Consider the following 21,579-nt stretch of genomic DNA (forward strand, 5'->3'; position numbering starts at 1 on the left):
ACCGAGGGTGGAGGACGGGGCAACAGAGGGTGGAGGACGGGGCAACAGAGGGGTGAAGGACGGGGCAACAGAGGGTGGAGGACGGGGCAACAGAGTGTGGAGGACGGGGCAACAGAGGGTGGAGGACGGGGCAACAGAGTGTGGAAGACGGGGCAACAGAGGGTGGAGGACGGGGCAACAGAGTGTGGAGGACGGGGCAACAGAGTGTGGAGGACGGGGCAACAGAGTGTGGAGGACGGGGCAACAGAGGGTGGAGGACGGGGCAACAGAGTGTGGAGGACGGGGCTACAGAGGGTCTGGCAGGCAACGAAACAAATCATTACTTGTTGTGAGAGTCGTGAGTGTGGAGTAGCTGGCTCTCCGCCACCCAACACTGTCGTCTGCCACCCAACAATGTAGGTGTAACTGAATGCCACCTTCAATACTGTTTCCTGCCACTCACTGCCACTCTCGGTGGTCAGGGATATGACGGTAGAGGTAGGTCAGGAATGTGAGGTTGAAGGTAGGGTAGGAATTTAAAGGTTGAGGTTGTTGGAAAATCAACCAGTGATTGATTGATTATTAATTCAAGAGATGGTTTAAATTAACATTGATGGGTGCCATGTTAATATTGTTTAAGTTTTATTTTGCACTGTTGTGCGATAGTTCTTACAACACGGATGTCCTGTACTGAAGCTGTAGGGGTGGGAAGTTTTTGGGCGACTTCATTTCCTGCTAGATCCAAAGGAACCAGTTTCTCTAGTGTTTTGAGATTAATGGTGCCTCTCTGCATTTTACTTTTACTATTCACAAGCCACCCTGGCTGTCATGATGGACAGAGACTATATTGCCTTGAGACCACTCTGAGTGTGGATCAACACTGTCCACCAGAACAACATCGCCAGGTAGTAATTTAATTCATTTGTAGGGAGTTGTTAGCCCTGTAGTAATACTCTCTCAGAGCAGTTAGGTACTCTTTGGTCCAAACTTCATTCCACCAACTAATTACTCTGTTATGTCATATGTTTGTAACTTTGAGCCAGGTCGTGCTCCCTGACATATGAAGGATCTTTTGGTCCCTCATCAGTGTAGGGGTTGCGAGTGCAGTTAGAGGTCCTCCATACATCAGATGAGATGTGCTCAGGGGATCATGTTGTGCGTTATCGTCAGAGAGGTAGGTCAGTGATCGGTTATTGACCCAAGACTCTATTTCCATGACAAAGGTTTGGAGCTCCTGGAGATATATTTTTTGGTGGTGTTGGGTTTTCCTCAGAAAACGTTTGACTGTTCCCACCATCCTCTCTTAAAATCCTCCGTGCTACAGTGCTCTGAAGGGTATGAACTTCCAGTGGCACTGCCGTTGAATTAGGGTGGTGCATACAACTGGGTGGTTCCTGTCTTCCCTCAGACATGCTTCCCCCTGCCACCAAGATAGTCCCCATTGTCTGAGATAAACTTGGGACAGGATCAACGGGCACGCAAACCTGTAAAAAGCCTGTATGAATGCATCTGCATTCATATATGGAGTCTTTCTAAGTGTACTCCTCTTGTAGTGGCACAGGTGAACAGGCAAATGTATGCCTTCTAGGGGATTTTGTCCCAAGTGCCTGTCAGAGTTAAGGCTCTTTGTGTAGTCTACACCACTGGTCTAAAAAGGACGAAGGTTGGCAACTCGTTCCCTAGGAAGTGGTGGAGGTCCTGGATAAGAACACAAAGCATCGTACCTCCAAAAGACTACACAGGAGTTGAGAATGGAGTTTACAGTCTGGCGACTGTAAAGGCGACAGCCTGGTGGAAGTCAGTACTGTTGTCTCAATGCAGTGAGGGGGTATCTAGTACCCCCCACCATATAGGGTGGAGTGGCAGTATGTGTATATATGATACAATCAGCCTGCTTACCCAGTGGTTGCAGGGATGAAACCATGGATGTTTAACTTCTAAATCAACATTTGCATGTTGTATGCGCCCACCGCATCACAAAATGTTGTAATGGTCTGTGTCAATCCAGAGACCTAGATAATTAACGGTCTTAACATCGATGTTCTCAAAGTCTTCCCCATAAGTTTGGATTTGGGCTTGCTTTACCCAATATATCAGTGCAGGAGGGTATTTGTGTTTGATTCCTATTGTACTCAAGAAATCAAACACGCTTTGAGTGACTCTGAGTAATTTATTTAGATAAGAGTACTGAGTAGGATCAATTACCAAAGTTCATGATGGTTCTGGAATGCCAGTGGGGATAATGACATTGGTCACAATGTCTTGTGGCTTTTGATAGGCCACTGATCACTGACTAGCCATTAAGGAATGTAAGACTAAGGAATGTCTTACTCTATCGGCCGTGTATGCATAAGTCCCAATGTGGAACTTTAACAGCACGTTGTACACCCTTTGCGTCAGGTTACTGCTAGTTTGATGTCATTCATTGAGATGGTCTTAGTCTTAGCTTGGTCTTGGCACTGCACTTAAAAATGCTTGTTCTTAGCACTGCAGTTAAATTCTATCCTCATATTTTTTCATCACTGCATGGTAAGGCAAATAGTGTCCTTCCTTAGGGGTCATCATTGGTTACAACTTCGTTAAATTTGTTATAGATTTGTTGTTGTATTATGTCATTGTACAATTTCAGGTTCACAGGTTGTCTATTTAAGAGCAACACCTGAGACCTTAATTGGTTTTGTGCCATAAAACGATTTACTGGCAGTTGAGGATTATTTGGCTCTATGATAACGTGACCCAGTATTGGTTGTCCCTGTCCAACCGAGTCCAGGTATTATTTGTAAATCCATCCATCATCCGGACTAGGTTGTTCAGGGTCGATGCTTAAGGTGACTAGATCCCATAATTTATGTACAGGGGGATTAAACTCATCCTCGGACATGTCTCTGAACTTAGGTGGTGACTGTGCTCCGCCTAATCACGCAACCATAACTGCGTTGAATTGTTGGTTGTCTACAGGGATGGGTTGCTTTAGACTGAACACTGGGCTCTCGAGGACAATAACAGGTTCATTTCCTGCGTTTTAGTTTGTCCAATGATGGAATTATGGTAATAGTCTGCACCTACAAGGAATCCAATGCTGGAGAGGTGGTCAGATATGATTTTGTTGTCAGCCAACTTAATTCTATCTTCTTGAAGGAATTTAGCTGTAGTCTCTAGACCATGAACATACAGGTTAGATGGGATTTTGTCAACTACTATGGCCTGTACAGGTTTGGCTTAACCGCACAAACGTACTGATGGTTTGACCATTTTGTAGACTTGGGGTTCTGTGTTGGTCAGGAACCCTATTATATTTAGCTTTTACCTGTACAGCAGATTTTAATTTTAAGTTATCTGCCACTTCTTAGGGTAACAAGTATTTTTTGGAAGCCTTGGTTGAATAACCCTCGGTTGTTGACCTTGGCCTTTCTGTTTTTGATGATAAGTTGGGCAGTTGACAAAGTCGCATTATTCTTAGACTTTGTCTATAGGACACTCATATCCTGTCATACTTTGCAGTATTGGATGGTGGTGGAAGTCTCTTCCTCCACTTTGGCATTGGGGGACTTTAATTTTGTGTCCACACACAGTACTGCGTGGTACTGCCCCTTATTGCACCTGCTGAAGGTGCACAGTTGGGTTGTACAGGTATTGGTGTTATGTGACCCGAAGCACCTGGTGTATTTATGCAACTCCTTGAGTTGCTTTACACGTGTAGTACGATCAGGGGTAATTAGTGCAGTGGTATATGGTATGCTTTTCATTACAGAACAAACACATCATCCAGCCTTCAGCACATTTGGGAGTCACTGCCCTGGGTAACACAGTGACTGTAGGCATTGAGGGACCCACTGCATATGTGCCCTCACTGCCAAACATCCACCTTGGAGTGGAGGTAGATGGTTTAGATTTAGTTGACGTATTGGGAGTACTCTTTGGTTTGCATGTTATGGGTGGTTAAGGAAGGTTTAGTTGTTAATTTACTATCTGTATGTGCATGGTGACTTTCCACAACAGAGCATAGATCTTCTGAAATCTCCTGAACAGTCAGGGAAGATTTGTTATGCAAGGAACACAACCTATCCAGAGTTTCACTGGGTAATTTGCATCATATGTAACTTTAGTTAACCTCTCAGCACTATTTATAACAACCTTAAGAGTGAGTGCTTTAAGTAATGACTCAAGCTCTATTCAAAAGGCTTGGAGTGAGTCAGTGGTTTTATTAGTTGAGGTAAGTCCAATTGACTGAGGTTGAGAAGGAAAAAGAGAAATCCAGAATAAGAGAACTGGAGAAAGAAAAAGAGAAAGCCAGGCTAGAGGTGGAGAAAGAAAAAGAGAGAACAAAGCAAATGCAGATAGAAGCAAATAGAACCTTGGCCGAACAGAAGATTGAACATGGGTTGCCAGAGAGCACCACCCAGGTATCACACTTACCAGACGTTAGGGTTAGGGAAAGGGACATTCCCCTGTTTGTATCCAAAGAGGCAGAAAGCTTCTTCGAGCATTTTGAAAAAGTAGCCAGCATCAAGGAGTGGCCACTGGAGGAATGGGCCCAGCTGGTCCAGTTAAGATTGACCGGTGCAGCCAGGGAGGCATGCACCCAATTGTCACTGGAAGAGTGCCAGGATTATGCCACCGTAAAGAGCAGCATACTGAGCTAATTTCAGTTAACCCCAGAAGCTTACAGGAAACGCTTCAGAGAGATGGTGAAGGTTGGAGCATGCACGTTTGCTGAGACAGCAAAAGATCTGGAAAGACGATTTCAGAATTGGCTTGAAGCTGCCAGAGTTGGATCTTATGCTGACGTGAAGCAATTGATGGTCATGGAAAAGTTCTTAGAAATGATGCATCCTGAGACAAAGTTCAAGATCCAAGAGGCATGGGTAAAGGATGTAAAAGATGCCGCAGATAGGGCGGATATGATCACTGAAGCATACAAGAGCTTAAGGGAGAACAGAGTGAAGAATGAGGTGCGACGCGGCAATGGCAGACCCAGTGGAGTCTGGGGAGGTTATCTATCTATCTTCTTGAGGTTATCTTGAGATGATTTCGGGGCTTTTAGTGTCCCCGCGGCCCGGTCCTCGACCAGGCCTCCACCCCCAGGAAGCAGCCCGTGACAGCTGACTAACACCCAGGTACCTATTTTACTGCTAGGTAACAGGGGCATAGGGTGAAAGAAACTCTGCCCATTGTTTCTCGCCGGTGCCTGGGATCGAACCCAGGTCCACAGGATCACAAGTCCCGCGTGCTGTCCGCTCGGCCGACCGGCTCCCTCCCGGGGAGGAAGAAGTTTTGGGGGACAGACAAGCAGACCAGCTAATTTTAAGCCCCAGGAAGGAAAATTGCCGAGTTTACCTGCTGGAGGTAAGCCGGATATAAAAATGTGCAGAGGAGACAAGAGTCCAATGAAGCTCCACAGAGTACGAGTAGTACGTCTGGCCCGAGGAACTTCAATACGAGCGGGCAGAGTCAGAGCCACTCGGGGGCGTATAGGAGAGATTTCTCCCAAATAAGGTGCTACAAGTGCAACAGATTAGATCACATGATACGACATTGTCGGCAGGGCAAGATAGTCGTGACCCTGACCATGCGTGATCCCCGGAAGAAGTACGTCGATTTACAACAAGACAAACCACAGAAGGTAGATTTGATGAACGAGCGGTGTAGGCTGTTCATTAGCAAAGGATGGGTCGGCATAGAGGGTCAGCCCAAGGTTAAGGTTAGTATCCTCAGAGATACTGGAATCAATCAGAGTTTGATTCTGAGAGGCCTAATCGGAGACGATCGACTATTACCTGAAGTAGGAGGATAAAGGTTCATGGGTTGCTGTCTAAGAGTGACAGGCCCGTGTGTGCTGTCCAGTTGAAGTCAGATTATTTGTCGGCGGAGGTGATGTTGGGAGTGTGCCCCAACATACCTGTTCCAGGAGTCCAAGTGATCCTGGGGAATGACTTGAGGGGGTCCAAGGTGTTGCCAGAGCTGATTGTAAAAGCTGTGCCGGAGGAGTACCAAAAGGACCGTGGTACGAGTGGAACACCGTACAAGGTAGATCTAGTCAGCATCCTTGAAGATGAGGCAGAGGACAGTCAAGTCATTGTATACTCGGCCTGTGTAGTGACAGAGTCGGATGTAGCCGCCGAGGATGACACTGGAGATAATGTGGCAGTGTCGACTCCACCAAGGAATGAGGTCAACGTGGATATGTCTGGGTTGTTCGGTGAAGGTCCAGCTCAGAAGAATGAAGATGCGAGGAGACAGGAAGTGAAGATGACCCTAGTTGAAAGGTTTAACGTGAACCGAGCGAACCTGATTAGGGCACAGAAAGAGGAGTTTATATATCTAATCAGGGAGGCGAAAGGGGGAAACTCATGTCCATGCATTACTACTTAGACAATGACGTACTAATGAGGAAGTGGCGACCGGACAAAGCCGGCGCAGATAAGGTATGGTTGGAGAAGCATCAAGTTTTTTGCTTTATGGTCTCATGACCTTAGTCTTTTCTAGCTTTCCTCTCCTCTCTTAACAATCTGGCTCCTTCAATCCATTTCAAAGTTGAGTGGGAATCTAATTCCTTCCTTTCCTTTCTTGACGTTCACGTTCACAGCTCTGTGTCCGGGTTCTCTTTCTCTGTCTACCGCAAACCGATGCATAGTAGCATGTACATTCACTTCTTTTCCTACCATCCTCCTTCTGTTAAGAAAAGTGTCCTTGTCTCTCTCTTCCTCTGTGCTCTACGCATCAGCGACCCTCAGTTTCTTGATTCTGAAATTGCCTTTATCTACAAATCATTCTCTCGCCTTGGTTACCCTTTGCATTTTATCAACTGTGCCTACTCTCAAGCTAAACGAAATTTCTTTCATCCTAAACCTGCTTCCAGCACTAGTAGCACTGAACTATGCCTTCCCTTCATATCTGAACTCAAAACTTTTACTAATACTTTTCGTCCTCTTGACATAAAGCTCGCCTTTCGACAAACTAACACACTTCTTAGCAATCTAGTTCACACTGCTCCTCCTGCTTCTAATGCTGCTGGTGTCTACTCTATTTCCTGTTTGTCTCGTCCTCTCCAATACTTTGGCGAAACTGGGCGTACACTGAATGACAGACTTAAAGAACACAAGAGAAGTGTGTTCTTTAGCAGACACTAAGACACTTTAGCATTGTTAGCAGACACTAACAATGCTCTCTTCTGTCATGTGAGAGATTCCAATCATCCTATTGATTGGTCTTCCTCAAAAATAATCTTTCCTGCCTCTACTCTACACAGACGCTGTCTTGTTGAATCGGCTGTAATACACAATGTACCCAACATGAACTTGAGTCCTGGCTTTGTTGCTGTGGATTCTTCCCTTTCATGGTATATACTTAAATGCTCTAATCTTTCTAACAAACGTGACCTAACATAAGCTTAACCTTCCATTTATCTTTCTTTCTCTTTCTTTTCTTTCTCTCTTCTCTCTTTTTTCTGTTCATTGTTTTCTCTTACGTTCCCTTACTAACCTCTTCTTATTCCCATTACTATCCCCTTCTCATTCGGTGGTTATAATAGGAGCTGCCTCGTATGGGCCCATAGGCCCTCTGCAGTTCTTATTTCTACTACTATTCCCTCTACTACACCATACTTTGCTCCTCACTTCTCTCTTGCCTATTTATTGCCTGCATCTACTTCCTCATCACAATCGTCTTGAGAATGGTCCAGGAAGGACCGAAACGTCGTCGTCCCTTCACGTTCTAGTGTGTGGTCTGGTCAACATCACCAAGTGTTAGTGCCGAAGGAGTTCAGGGCGGCAGTGCTAGAACTAGCCGACTCCGTAGATATGGCAGGGAACTTTCGGGTGAAAAAGACCTTAAGTAAGGTGCAGGAACACTTCTTCTGGCCGAACGTGTGGAAGGATGTAAAGAAGTATTGTAGGACATGTTTGGCGTGCCAACGTGCAGATAAGCCAGTTCCGGCTACACCGAATTCACCTTTAAAGCCCATACTGGCGTTTGGTGAGCCTTTTGAGAGTGTCTTGATAGACTGTGTAGGTCCGTTACCAAGGACCAGAAAAGGCCACGAGTATTTACTGACCATAATGTGCACAGCCACCTGTTTCCCCGAATTGATCCCCCTGAGAAGAATGACGTCACGAGCCGTTCTGGATAGACTACTGAACTACATTGCGTGGGTGGGCATGCCCAAGGTTATCCAGACGGACCAAGGGAGCGTCTTCCAGTCGAAGTTGTTTAGGGAAACTGTCAAAGGATGGAGGGTAGAGCAAGTGCGTTTATCACCATATCACCCTCAGTCGCAGGGAGCGTTGGAGCGTTTCCATGGAACACTGAAGAGCTTGTTGAGGGTATACTGCGCTGAGGAAGGGAGTAAATGGGAAGAGGCACTACCATCCGCGTTGTTCGCCATCAGGGATGCGGTAATGGAATCACTTGGGTTCTCCCCATTTCAATTGGAGTACGGACCCAGTGAGGAGCCCAGTGGGTGCGCTGAAGGAGCAGCTCACCGAGGATAGGCAGCAGGTGGATTTGGGACAATATGTAAAGACTTTTAGAGAGCGACTCTCTAGGGCCAGGGATTTGGCCAAGAAAAATTTGAGAACGTCCCAGGCAAAGATGGTGAGATATCACGACAGAAAGGCAAAGGACAGGAGATTTCTGGAAGGAAATCAGGCGTTTGTCCTCCTGCCAGTGAAAGGAAGTATATACAAGTCGAGATTTTGTGGACCATATACCATCCAGAAGGCGCTAGGGGATGTGGATTATGTAATACATATGCCAGATCGTCCGAGGAAGTCACAGGTTTGCCACGTGAACATGATAAAGAAGTACTATGACAGAGGTAAGCCTCTAGGCGAAGAACAGATGAAAACCCCGTCGCAGAAGAGTGTGCTTTGTGTGGGAGACGGCAAAGGAATAGAGGAGAACTGTAAGTTAGAGAGGGACGATGGCACAAAGATATTGAATACAGAAAGCCTGGCCAAGATAGGTGAGCGTCAGGGTCATTTGGAGGATGACCAACGCCAGGAACTAGTGGAGATCCTCCAGAAGAATAAGTCGTTATTCATGGACGGGCCTAGAAAACATCGCGGAACGGTGCACGAAGTGAATGTAGGGAGTGCTGACCCCATCAAGCAGCACCCTTACAGAGTTAACCCGGAGAAAGCAGTGACGATGAGAGCAGAAGTAAAGTATCTGCTAGATAACGACTTGGCAGAGGTTAGCGACAATGACTGGAGTTCATCGTGCCTCCTCGTGAAGAAGATTGATGGCACGTACCGGTTCTGCACCGATTATAGGAAAGTGAATGCAGTCACAGTCGCTGACTCGTTCCCGATACCACGCATAGGTGATTGCATAGAGTGCGCGGTATGTTTAAAAAATAGACCTGCTGAAGGGATACTACCAGATTCTGAGGAGGCCAAGAAAATTTCAGCGTTCGTGACATCCGACGGCTAGTACCAATACAAAGTGGTGCTATTCGGAATGAAGAATAGTGGTAGTTGCTTTCAAAGAGTAATGAATCAGATATTACAAGGTGCGACCGGATGAGCAGTGTACATCGATTTACACTGCACATCATGACGTAGTGCTCGCTGATTCCTGGAAGGATCACGTGGATCGACTTTTAGATTGTTTCGATCGATTGGGGAAGGCCAACATGACGATCAACTTAGTAAAAAGCGAGTTCGGGAGAGCCCGCCTGGAGTACCTTGGATATATAGTAGGGCAAGGCGAGGTTGCTCCGGTAAGAACAAAGGTGGAGGCCATCGACATCTTCCCAGTGCCCAGGAGTAAGAAAGAATTGTTGAGAAACCTTGGTATGATTGGATATTACCGGAAGTTCTGAAAAAATTTCTCCAACGTAGCCGCTCCTATGACGAGTTTGCTATCAAAGAACAAGAAGTGGGAGTGGAATGGAACAGCGCAAGAAGCGTTTGAAAAGACCAAAAAGACTGTTGACCGAGGCGCCTGTACTAGTGTCGCCAAATTTTGGAGCGCCGTTTACATTGTTATTTGTAGAGGCCAGTGATATAGGGGTTAAAGCTGTATTGACACAGCAGAGTGATGGAATTTATCGCCCCGTGTCCTTCTTATCGAAGAAGTTCGTTAAGCACCAGAGGTCGTGCAGTACAGCCGAGAAAGAGACTTTGGCCCTGGTGATGGCATTGAAACATTTTGAAGTGTATGTGAGTGGGGGAGGACACCCAGTGACGGTGTATACAGACCATAATCCCTTAGTTTTCCTGAGAAAAATGAAGCATGCGAACCAGAGGATAACCAGGTGGTTTTTATTGCTCCAAGAGCCTGACCTGGTGATAAAGCACATAAGAGGGCGAGACAATGTAGTGGCTGATGCGTTATCCCGAGCCTAGCCACTGGAATAATTCTCAAAAACATGGGGGAGAGTGTTATGATCCCAGGTAGCCAAAAAACGAGTTTCCCCTTTGAGAATTATCTCAAAGGAAATATAGAGGTGAAGATACATATGTAAAATAATTGGTTAGATTTGATAGATAATTTAAGAATGTAGGCAGTGAATAAGAAAATAAGTAAATGACTTGATATAAGATGTGGAGAGTTTGTTGGAGGTCTGAGGCTCGCTTGAGAGGAGCTTGAGCTCACTTGAGCTGAATAAATCGCGAGGTGAGGGCGTGCTTCGTTTGAGCCCCTGTTAGAGAGGAACCCCTGTTTGATATACCTTCAAAAGGAAGGAAGTGGACAGAATAAGTTAGGAGGCGTGTCAGCTCAAGTCAGGAACTGCAGGCGTTGAAGAGGCAGTTAAAGCAGTTCTGTGGGTAGCCTGAGGCGCTCTAAGTGTCGCCGCCTCGTCAGCGAGCTTCTTGCAGGAGACCTGTTTTATGGTAAGCACAATTTTAACCAGTTTACAGTGATTGCCTATAGCTGATCGTGTGCCCAGCGATCGTAGCGAATGTTTATTGATACAGTAGGCATATTTTATTACGGCAGAAGGCCTAAAATAAGAGAGTAAAGATATAGGAACAGCCTGGAGAGTGGAGCGACATCCATCTCCTCAAAGTGCTGGCAGGTGACTGAAGGAGCCCACCTCCAGGCGGAGTAGCTGCCTCGAGGGCCGCCGGGTCAGGCGGAGGATGGACTAGCCCAAACGGGGAAGTCCACACTTACAGCATGTAGAGAGCAGAGAGATGTTGGATGCAAACATATTGTGTAGTTTATCTCGTTTATGTGTTAATAGGGAATTTTTTTTATTGGCGTGTCAATGGGTTGCAGGTTTGTCTGGGGAAGGAGTTGCTGAGAACTTCGAAGCCAGCAGAGAGGGAGTAGTTGATGAGGGAGGTGAAGGTGGAGGTAGGTCAGGGAGGTGAAGGTGGAGGTAGGTCAGGGAGGTGAAGGTAGAGGTAGGTCAGGGAGGTGAAGGTGGAGGTAGGTCAGGGAGGTGAAGGTAGAGGTAGGCCAGGGAGGTGAAGGTGGAGGTAGGTCAGGGAGGTGAAGGTGGAGGTAGGTCAGGGAGGTGAAGGTAGAGGTAGGCCAGGGAGGTGAAGGTGGAGGTAGGTCAGGGAGGTGAAGGTGGAGGTAGGTCAGGGAGGTGAAGGTAGAGGTAGGCCAGGGAGGTGAAGGTGGAGGTAGGTCAGGGAGGTGAAGGTGGAGGTAGGTCAGTGAGGTGAAGGTAGAGGTAGGTCAGGGAGGTGAAGGTAGAAGTAGGTCAGGGAGGTGAAGGTGGAGGTAGGTCAGGGAGGTGAAGGTGGAGGTAGGTCAGGGACGTGAAGGTGGAGGTAGGTCAGGGAGGTGAAGGTGGAGGTAGGTCAGGGAGGTGAAGGTGGAGGTAGGTCAGGGAGGTGAAGGTAGAGGTAGGTCAGGTATGTGAAGGTAGAGGTAGGCCAGGGAGGTGAAGGTGGAGGTAGGTCAGGGAGGTGAAGGTGGAGGTAGGCCAGGGAGGTGAAGGTGGAGGTAGGCCAGGGAGGTGAAGGTGGAGGTAGGCCAGGGAGGTGAAGGTAGAGGTAGGTCAGGGAGGTGAAGGTAGAGGTAGGTCAGGGAGGTGAAGGTGGAGGTAGGTCAGGTATGTGAAGGTAGAGGTAGGTCAGGGAGGTGAAGGTGGAGGTAGGTCAGGGAGGTGAAGGTAGAGGTAGGTCAGGGAGGTGAAGGTGGAGGTAGGCCAGGGAGGTGAAGGTGGTGGTAGGTCAGGGAGGTGAAGGTGGAAGTAGGCCAGGGAGGTGAAGGTGGAGGTAGGTCAGGGAGGTGAAGGTAGAGGTAGGTCAGGGAGGTGAAGGCGGAGGTAGGTCAGGGAGGTGAAGGTAGAGGTAGGTCAGGGAGGTGAAGGTGGAGGTAGGTCAGGGAGGTGAAGGTAGAGGTAGGTCAGGGAGGTGAAGGTGGAGGTAGGTCAGGGAGGTGAAGGTGGAGGTAGGTCAGGGAGGTGAAGGAAGAAGTAGGTCAGGGAGGTGAAGGTGGAGGTAGGTCAGGGAGGTGAAGGTAGAGGTAGGTCAGGGAGGTGAAGGTAGAAGTAGGTCAGGGAGGTGAAGGTGGAGGTAGGTCAGGGAGGTGAAGGTAGAGGTAGGTCAGGGAGGTGAAGGTGGAGGTAGGTCAGGGAGGTGAAGGTGGAGGTAGGTCAGGGAGGTGAAGGTGGAGGTAGGTCAGGGAGGTGAAGGTGGAGGTAGGTCAGGGAGGTGAAGGTAGAAGTAGGTCAGGGAGGTGAAGGTGGAGGTAGGTCAGGGAGGTGAAGGTAGAGGTAGGTCAGGGAGGTGAAGGTAGAAGTAGGTCAGGGAGGTGAAGGTAGAGGTAGGTTAGGGAGGTGAAGGTAGAAGTAGGTCAGGGAGGTGAAGGTGGAGGTAGGTCAGGGAGGTGAAGGTAGAAGTAGGTCAGGGAGGTGAAGGTGGAGGTAGGTCAGGGAGGTGAAGGTAGAGGTAGGTCAGGGAGGTGTAGGTGGAGGTAGGTCAGGGAGGTGAAGGTGGAGGTAGGTCAGGGAGGTGAAGGTGGAGGTAGGTCAGGGAGGTGAAGGTGGAGGTAGGTCAGGGAGGTGAAGGTAGAAGTAGGTCAGGGAGGTGAAGGTGGAGGTAGGTCAGGGAGGTGAAGGTAGAGGTAGGTCAGGGAGGTGAAGGTGGAGGTAGGTCAGGGAGGTGAAGGTGGAGGTAGGTCAGGGAGGTGAAGGTGGAGGTAGGTCAGGGAGGTGAAGGTGGAGGTAGGTCAGGGAGGTGAAGGTGGAGGTAAGGCAGGGAGGTGAAGGTGGAGGTAGGTCAGGGAGGTGAAGGTGGAGGTAGGTCAGGGAGGTGAAGGTGGAGGTAGGCCAGGGAGGTGAAGGTGGAGGTAGGTCAGGGAGGTGAAGGTGGAGGTAGGCCAGGGAGGTGAAGGTGGAGGTAGGTCAGGGAGGTGAAGGTGGAGGTAGGTCAGGGAGGTGAAGGTGGAGGTAGGTCAGGGAGGTGAAGGTAGAGGTAGGTCAGGTATGTGAAGGTAGAGGCAGGTCAGTTAGGTGAAAACAGGACGTGGTCAAGGAGGTGGAGGTGAATAGTCTAAGATGACTATTCACCTCTAAGATGTTGAATGTATTCCTTATCACCGAAATGGACGTTACTTCTCTCATTATTGCAGTTAAGTACAGGTCACAGAGCTTTGATCAATGTCACATCTTCTCACTGAGTGTCCATCTTCTGTGTTCCGTTGAAGAGTATTCTCAGTTTTCTCTTTGACTGGCAGCTTCTGCGCGTATACTTCTTCCAGGTCTCCCTTCACCTCTATACAAGAGATATTAATTATTTCTAGGATTAGGTATTTGTATTAGTGAGGATGATGTGTTGAGAGGCATCTGTTGTGACCACCAAGTTATATCACATATTGACAAGTAAGGCTGTACTAAATCTTAATCACCAGATCCAGTCAGGGAGCAAAGGCAACCGTCGAATGAAGCAGTATCATCAGCAACAGCAGGAGCAGTAATACCAATAGCAGCTACAACAGCAGTAGTAGCAACAGGAGCAACAGCAGGAGCAGCAGCAGCACCAGCAGGAGCAGCAGCACCAGCAGGAGCAGCAGCACCAGCAGGAGCAGCAGCACCGCAGGAGCAGCAGCAGCACCAGCAGGAGGAGCAGCAGCACCAGCAGGAGCAGCAGCACCAGCAGGAGCAGCAGCACCAGCAGGAGCAGCAGCAGCACCAGCAGGAGGAGCAGCAGCACCAGCAGGAGCAGCAGCACTAGCAGGAGCAGCAGCAACACCAGCAGGAGGAGCAGCAGCACCAGCAGGAGGAGCAGCAGCACCAGCAGAAGCAGCAGCACCAGCAGGAGCAGCAGCAGCACCGGCAGGAGGTGCAGCAGCACCAGCAGGAGCAGCAGCAATATGAAGAAGACTATAACAGTGATGATAGTGCTGGTGATGGGTCACAGCGGTGAGTCTTCTATTGTCACCCAATCAGCTTCACCTCACACGGCGCCTGGCACTGGCGCGGGTGGGACTGCTAGTATATACCCCAGCCCCACCCAGCACCACCCAGCACCACCCAGCACCACCCAGCCCCATCCAGCACCACCCAACACCACCCAGCCCCACCCAACACCACCCAACACCTCCCACCACCAACACCCAAAACCACCCAGCACCACCCAGCCACACCCAGCACCACCAGGCCCCATCCAGCAACACCCAGCACCACCCAGCACCACCCAGCCCCACCCAGCACCACCCAGCACCGCCCAGCACCACCCAGCCCCACCCAGAACCACCCAGCACCACCCAGCTCTACCCAGCCCCACCCAGCCCCACCAAGCACCACCCAGCACCACCCAGCCCCAACCAGAACCACCTGGCCCTACCCAACACCACCCAGCCCCACCCAGCACCACCCAGCCCCACCCAGCACCACCCAGCCCCACCCAGCACCACCCAGACCCACCCACCACCACCCAGCACCGCCCAGCACCACCCAGCCCCACCCAGAACCACCCAACATCTCCCACCACCACCCAGCACTACCCAGCACCACCCAGCACCACCCAGCACCACCCAGCCCTACCCAGTACCACCCAGCCCCACCAAGCACCACCCAGCCCCACCCAGAACCACCTAGCCATACCCAACACCACCCAGCCCCACCCAGCACCACCCAGCCCAACCCAGCTCCACCCAGCAACACCCAGCACCACCCAGCCCTACCCAAAACCACCCAGCACCACCCTGCCACAACCAGCACCATCCAGCTCCGCCCAGCACCACCCACCACCACCCAGCACGGCCCAGCACCACCCAGCCCCACCCAGAACCACTCAACATCTCCCACCACCACCCTGCACAACCCAGAAGCACCCATCACCACCCAGCCCCACCCAGCACCTCCCAGCCCCACCCAGCACCACCCAGCACCACCCAGCCACACCCAGACACACCCAGCACCAGCCAGCTCCACCCACCACCACCCACCACCACCCACCACCACCCAGAACCACCCAGAACCACATAACATCTCCCACCACCACCCTGCACCACCCAACACCACCCAGCCCCACCCAGAACCACCCAACATCTCCCAGCACCACCCAGCACCACCCTGCACCACAAAGCCACAACCAGAACTACCCAGCCTTACCCAGCACAACCTAGAACCACCCAGCACCACCCAGCCCTACCCAGCTCTACCCAGCCCCACCAAGCACCACCCAGTAAAACCTAGCAACACCCAAAACCACCTAGCCCCACCCAGCACCACCCAGACCCACCCAGCACCACCCAGCCCCACCCAGCACCACTCAGCCCCACCCAGCACCACCCAGCCCCACCCAACACCACCCAGACCCACCCAGCCCCACCCAGCCCTATCCACCACCACCCAGCACCACCCAGCACCAACCAGCCACACCCAGCACCAACCAGAACTACCCAGCCTTATCCAGCACAACCCAGCACCACCCAGCCCCACCCAGCCCTACCCAGCTCTACCCAGCCCCACCAAGCACCACCCAGTACCACCCAGCCCTATCCACCACGACCCAGCCCCACCCAGCACCACCCTGCACCACCCAGCCCCAACCAGAACTACCCAGCCTTACCCAGCACAACCCAGCACCACCCAGCACCACCCAGCCCTACCCAGCTCTACCCAGCCCCACCAAGCACCACCCAGTACCACCTAGCCCCACCCAAAACCACCTAGCCCTACCCAACACCACCCAGCCCCACCCAGCACCACCTGCACCACCCAGCCCTACCCAGCACCACCCAGCCCTACCCAACACCTCCTAGCACCAACCAGCACCACCCAGCCACAACCAACACCATCCAGCTCCGCCCAGCACCACCCACCACCACCCAGCACCGCCCAGCACCACCCAGCCCCACCCAGAACCACCCAACATCTCCCACCACCACCCTGCACCACCCAGAAGCACCCAGCACCACCCAACACCACCCAACATCTCCCACCACCATCCAGCACTACCTTGCACCACCCAGCCCCACCCAGAAGCACCCAGCACCACCCAGCCCCACTCAGAACCACCCAGCCCTACCCAGCACCACCCAGCACCACCCACCACCACCCAACCCCACCCAGTCCCACCAAGCACCACCTAGCACCGCCCAGAACCACCCAGCCCTATTCAACACCACCCAGCCCTATTCAACACCACCCAGCCCCACCCAGCACCACACAGACCCACCCAGCACCACCCAGCCCCACCCAGCACCACCCAGCCCCACCCAGCACCACCCAGCCCCACCCAGCACCACCCAGCCCCTCCCACCACCCAGCACCACCCAGCACCACCTAGCCACACCCAGCACCACCCACCCCACCCAGCACCACCCAGATCCCAGAACCACATAACATCTCCCAGCACCACCCAGCACCACCCAATACCACCCAGCCCCACCCCGAACCACCCAACACAACCCAGCCCCACCCAGCCCCACCCAGCCCCACCCAGAACCACCCAGCCCTACCCAGCACCATGCAGCACCACCCAGCACCCCTCAGCCCCACCCAGCACCACCCAACCCCACCCAGCCCCACCCAGAACCACCCAGCCCTACCCAGCACCATGCAGCACCACCCAGCACCCCCCAGCCCTACCCAACCCCACCCAGCACCACCCAGTCTTACCCAGCACCACCCTGCCTTACCCAGCACCTCCCAGTCCCACCAGCAGACTCAGCCCCACCCAGCCCTACCCAGCCCTACCCAGCACCACCCAGCATCACCCAGCATCACCCAGCACCACCCACCACCACCTAGCACCACCCAGCACCACCCAGCACCACCCAGCCACATCCAGAACCAACCAGCACACCCCAGCCCCACCCAGCACTACCCAGCCCCACCTAGCCCTACCCAGCACCATGCAGCACCACCCAGCACCACACAGACCCACCCAGCACCTCCCAGCACCACCCAGCACGACCAAGCCCTAACCAATACCACCCAGCCCCACCCAGCACCACCCAGCCCCACCCAGCACCACCCAGCACAACCCAGCACCACCCAGCCCCACCCACCACCACCCACCACCACCCAGCACCACCTAGCCCCACCCAAACCAGCCCAACACCTCCCACCCCCACCCACCACCACCCAGCACCTCCCAACCCCACCCAGAACCGCCCAACCCTATTCAACTCCACCCAGCACCAACCAGCACCACCCAGCCACACCCAGCACCACCCAGCTCCGCCCAGCACCACCCAGCACCACCCAGCACCGCCCAGAACCACCCAGCCCTACCCAGCACCACCCAGCTCCACCAAGCACCACCCAGCACCACCCAGCCTTATTCAACACAACCCAGCCCCACCCAGCACCACCCAGCCCCCCCAGCACCACCCAGCCCCACCCAGAAGAACCCAACCCCACCCAGCACCACCCAGCCCCACCGAGCCCCACCCAGCCCCACCCAGCCCTACCCAACACCACCCAGCACCACCCAGCCACACCCAGCACCAGCCAGCTCAGCCCAGCACAAACCACCACCACCCAGCACCACCCAGAACCACCTAACATCTCCCACCACCACCCAGCACCACCCAACACCACCCAACCCCACCCAGAACCACCCAGCCCCACCCAGCACCACCCAGCCCCACCCAGCCCTACCCAACACCACCCAGCACCACCCAGCCACACCCAGCACCAGCCAGCTCAGCCCAGCACAAACCACCACCACCCAGCACCACCCAGAACCACCTAACATCTCCCACCACCACCCAGCACCACCCAACACCACCCAACCCCACCCAGAACCACCCAGCCCCACCCAGCACCACCCAGCCCCACCCAGCACCACCCAGCACAACCCAGCACCACCCAGCCCCACCCACCACCACCCAGCACCACCCAGCTCCGCCCAGCACCACCCAGCACCACCCAGCACCGCCCAGAACCACCCAGCCCTACCCAGCACCACCCAGCCCCACCAAGCACCACCCAGAACCACCCAGCACCACCCAGCCCCACCCAACCCCACCAAGCACCACCCAGCACCACCCAGAACCACCCAGCCTTATTCAACTCAACCCAGCCCCACCCAGCACCGCCCAGCCCCCCCAGCACCACCCAGCCCCACCCAGAAGAACCCAACCCCACCCAGCACCACCCAGCCCCACCCAGCACCACCCAGCCCCACCCAGCCCCACCCAGCCCTACCCAACACCACCCAGCACCACCCAGCCACACCCAGCACCAGCCAGCTCAGCCCAGCACAAACCACCACCACCCAGCACCACCCAGAACCACCTAACATCTCCCACCACCACCCAGCACCACCCAACACCACCCAACCCCACCCAGAACCACCCAGCCCAACCCACCACCACCCAGCACCACCAAGTCCCTCCCAGCATCACCCACTACCACTCAACACCACCCAGCCCCACCAAGAACCACCAAGCCCCATCAAGCCCCACCCAGAACAACCCAGCACCACCCAGCCCCACCCAGCAGCACCCTAGCCCGACCCAGCACCACCCAAGCTCCTCCCAGCCCCACCCAAGCCCCATCCAAGCCCCACCCAGCCCCACCTAGCACCACCCAGCACCACCTAACCCCACCCAGCACCACTTAGCCCCACCCAGCCACACCTCGCACCTCCCAGCTCCACCTAGCACCACCCACCACCCAGCCCCCACCACCCAGAATCACTCAGCCCCTCCCAGCACCACCCACCACCACCCACCACCACCCAGCACCACCCGCCACCACCCAGCACAACCCACCACCACCCAGCACCACTAAGCACCACCCAGCATCACCCAGCAACACCCACCACCACCCACCACAACCCAGAACCACCCACCACAACCCAGAACCACCCACCACCACCTAGGACATCCGAGCACCACCCGGCACCGCCCAGCAGCACACAGCACCACCTCCCACCTCCCACCACCACCCAGCAACATCCAACACCACCCATCACCATCCATTACCACCTGGCACCGCCCAACATCACACAGCACCATCCAGCACCACCCAGCACCATTCAGCACCACCCAGCACCGCCCAGAACCACACAGCACCATCCATCACCACCCGGCACCGCCCAGCACCACACAGCACCACCCATCACCATCCATCATCACCCAACACCATCCAGCATCATCCAGTACCACCAAGCACCACTCTGCACCACCTAGCACCACCCAGCACTACCCATCACCATCCATCACCCCCCAGCACCACTCAGCACCACCCAGCACCACCGAACACCACCAAGCATCACCCAGCACCACCCAGCCCCACTCAGCACCACCCAGCACCACCAAGCACCACCCAACACCACCAATCACCATCCATCACCCACCAGCACCACCCAGCACCACTCAGCACCACCAAGAACCACCATGCACCACCCAGCCATATCCAACACCATCCAGCACAACCCAGCCCCACCCAGCACTACCCAGCCCCACCCAGAACCACCCAGCCTTACCCAGCACCATGCAGCACCACCCAGCACCACTCAGCCCTACCCAGCACCACTCAGCCCCACCCAGCACCACCCAGCCCCACCCAGCCCTAACCAACACCACCCAGCTCCACCCAGCACCACCCAACCTCACCCAGCCCCACCCAGCCGTACCCAGCACCACTCAGCATCACCCAGCCCTACAAAGCACCACCCAGCACCACCCAGCCCCACCCAGACCCACCCAACACCTCACACCCACACCCACCACCACTAAGCACCAAACAGCCCCACCCAGAACCACCCAGCACCACCCAGCCACCCCCACCACAACCCAGCTCCGTCCAGCACCACCCAGCCCCAACTACTACCACCCAGCCCCACCCAGAACCACCAGGCCCCATCCAGCACCACCTAGCCCCACCCAGCACCACCCAGAACCACGCAGCTCTACCCAGCTCCACCCAACACCACCCAGTCCTACCTAGCACCACCCAGCACCACCCAGCACCATCAAGCACCATCCAGCGCCACCCAGCACAACCCAGCCCCACCCAGCAACACTCAGCCCCACCAAGCATCACCCAGCCCTACCCACCACCTCCCAGCACCACCCAGTGCTACCCACCACTACCCAGCCCCACCCACCACCATCCAGCACCACCCAGCCCCACCCAGAACCACCAAACCCTACCCAGCACCACCCAGCTCCACCCAGCACCACCCAGCCCCTCCCAGCACCACCCAACCCCACCCAGAACCACCCATCCCTACCCACCACCACCCACCACCATTAAGCCCCTCCCAGCATCACCCAGCACCACCCAGCCCCACCAAGAACCACCAAGCCCCATCCAGCCGCCTCCCAGAACCACCCAGCACCTCCTAGCCCCACCAAGCACCACCCAGCACCACCCAGCACCACCCAGCCCCACCCAGCACCACCCTAGCCCGACCCAGCACCACCCAAGCTAATCCCAGCCCTACCCAAGCCCCACCCAGCACCACTTAGCCCCACCCAGCCCCACCTAGCACCGTCCAGCTCCACCTAGCACCACCCACCACCACCCAGAATCACTCAGCCCCACCCAGCACCACCCACCACCACCCAGCACCACTAAGCATCACCCAGCACCACCCAGCACAACCCACCACCACCCAGCACCACTAAGCACCACCCAGCATCACCCAGCAACACCCACCACAACCCACCACCAGCTAGGACCACCGAGAACCACCCACCACCACCACCCAGCAACACCCACCACCACCCATCACCACCTGGCACCGCCCAACATCACACAGCACCACCCAGCACCATTCAACACCACCCAGCACCCCCAAGCACCATCTATCACCATCCATCACCACCCGGCACTGCCCAGCACCACACAGCACCACCCATCACCATCCATCATCACCCAACACCATTCAGCATCATCAAGCACCACTCAGCACCACCCAGCACCACCCATCACCATCCATCACCCCCCAGCACCACTCAGCACCACCCAGCACCACCCAGCACCACTTAGCACCACTCAGCACCACCCAGCACCACCCAGCACCACTCAGCACCACTTAGCACCACCAAGCACCACCCAACACCACCCATCACCATCCATCACCCCCCAGCACCACTCAGCACCACCAAGAACCACCATGCACCACCCAGCACCACCCATCACCCCTCCAGCATCACACAGCACCACACAGCACCATCTAGCACCTAGTTATGGGTTAGGATAAAGACAATTGGGGTAAGGAAATT

At 54.2% G+C, this 21,579-nt stretch overlaps 1 protein-coding gene across 1 annotated transcript in view; it reads left to right on the forward strand.

Annotated features, from left to right (window-relative positions):
• The first annotated feature begins 332 nt into the window (after positions 1–332).
• LOC123761251 (uncharacterized) overlaps positions 333–21,579 on the forward strand; it is a 32,408-nt gene continuing 11,161 nt past the window's right edge. The window contains exons 1-2 of the mRNA XM_069315517.1: positions 333–395; positions 13,795–14,305. Of these exons, the coding sequence (XP_069171618.1) occupies positions 14,257–14,305 (49 nt within the window). The 5' untranslated portion in view covers positions 333–395; positions 13,795–14,256. The remainder of the gene's footprint in view (positions 396–13,794; positions 14,306–21,579) is intronic.

Source organism: Procambarus clarkii, chromosome 81, assembly GCF_040958095.1.
Source record: "Procambarus clarkii isolate CNS0578487 chromosome 81, FALCON_Pclarkii_2.0, whole genome shotgun sequence".
In the NCBI taxonomy this organism is placed as follows: domain Eukaryota; kingdom Metazoa; phylum Arthropoda; class Malacostraca; order Decapoda; family Cambaridae; genus Procambarus; species Procambarus clarkii.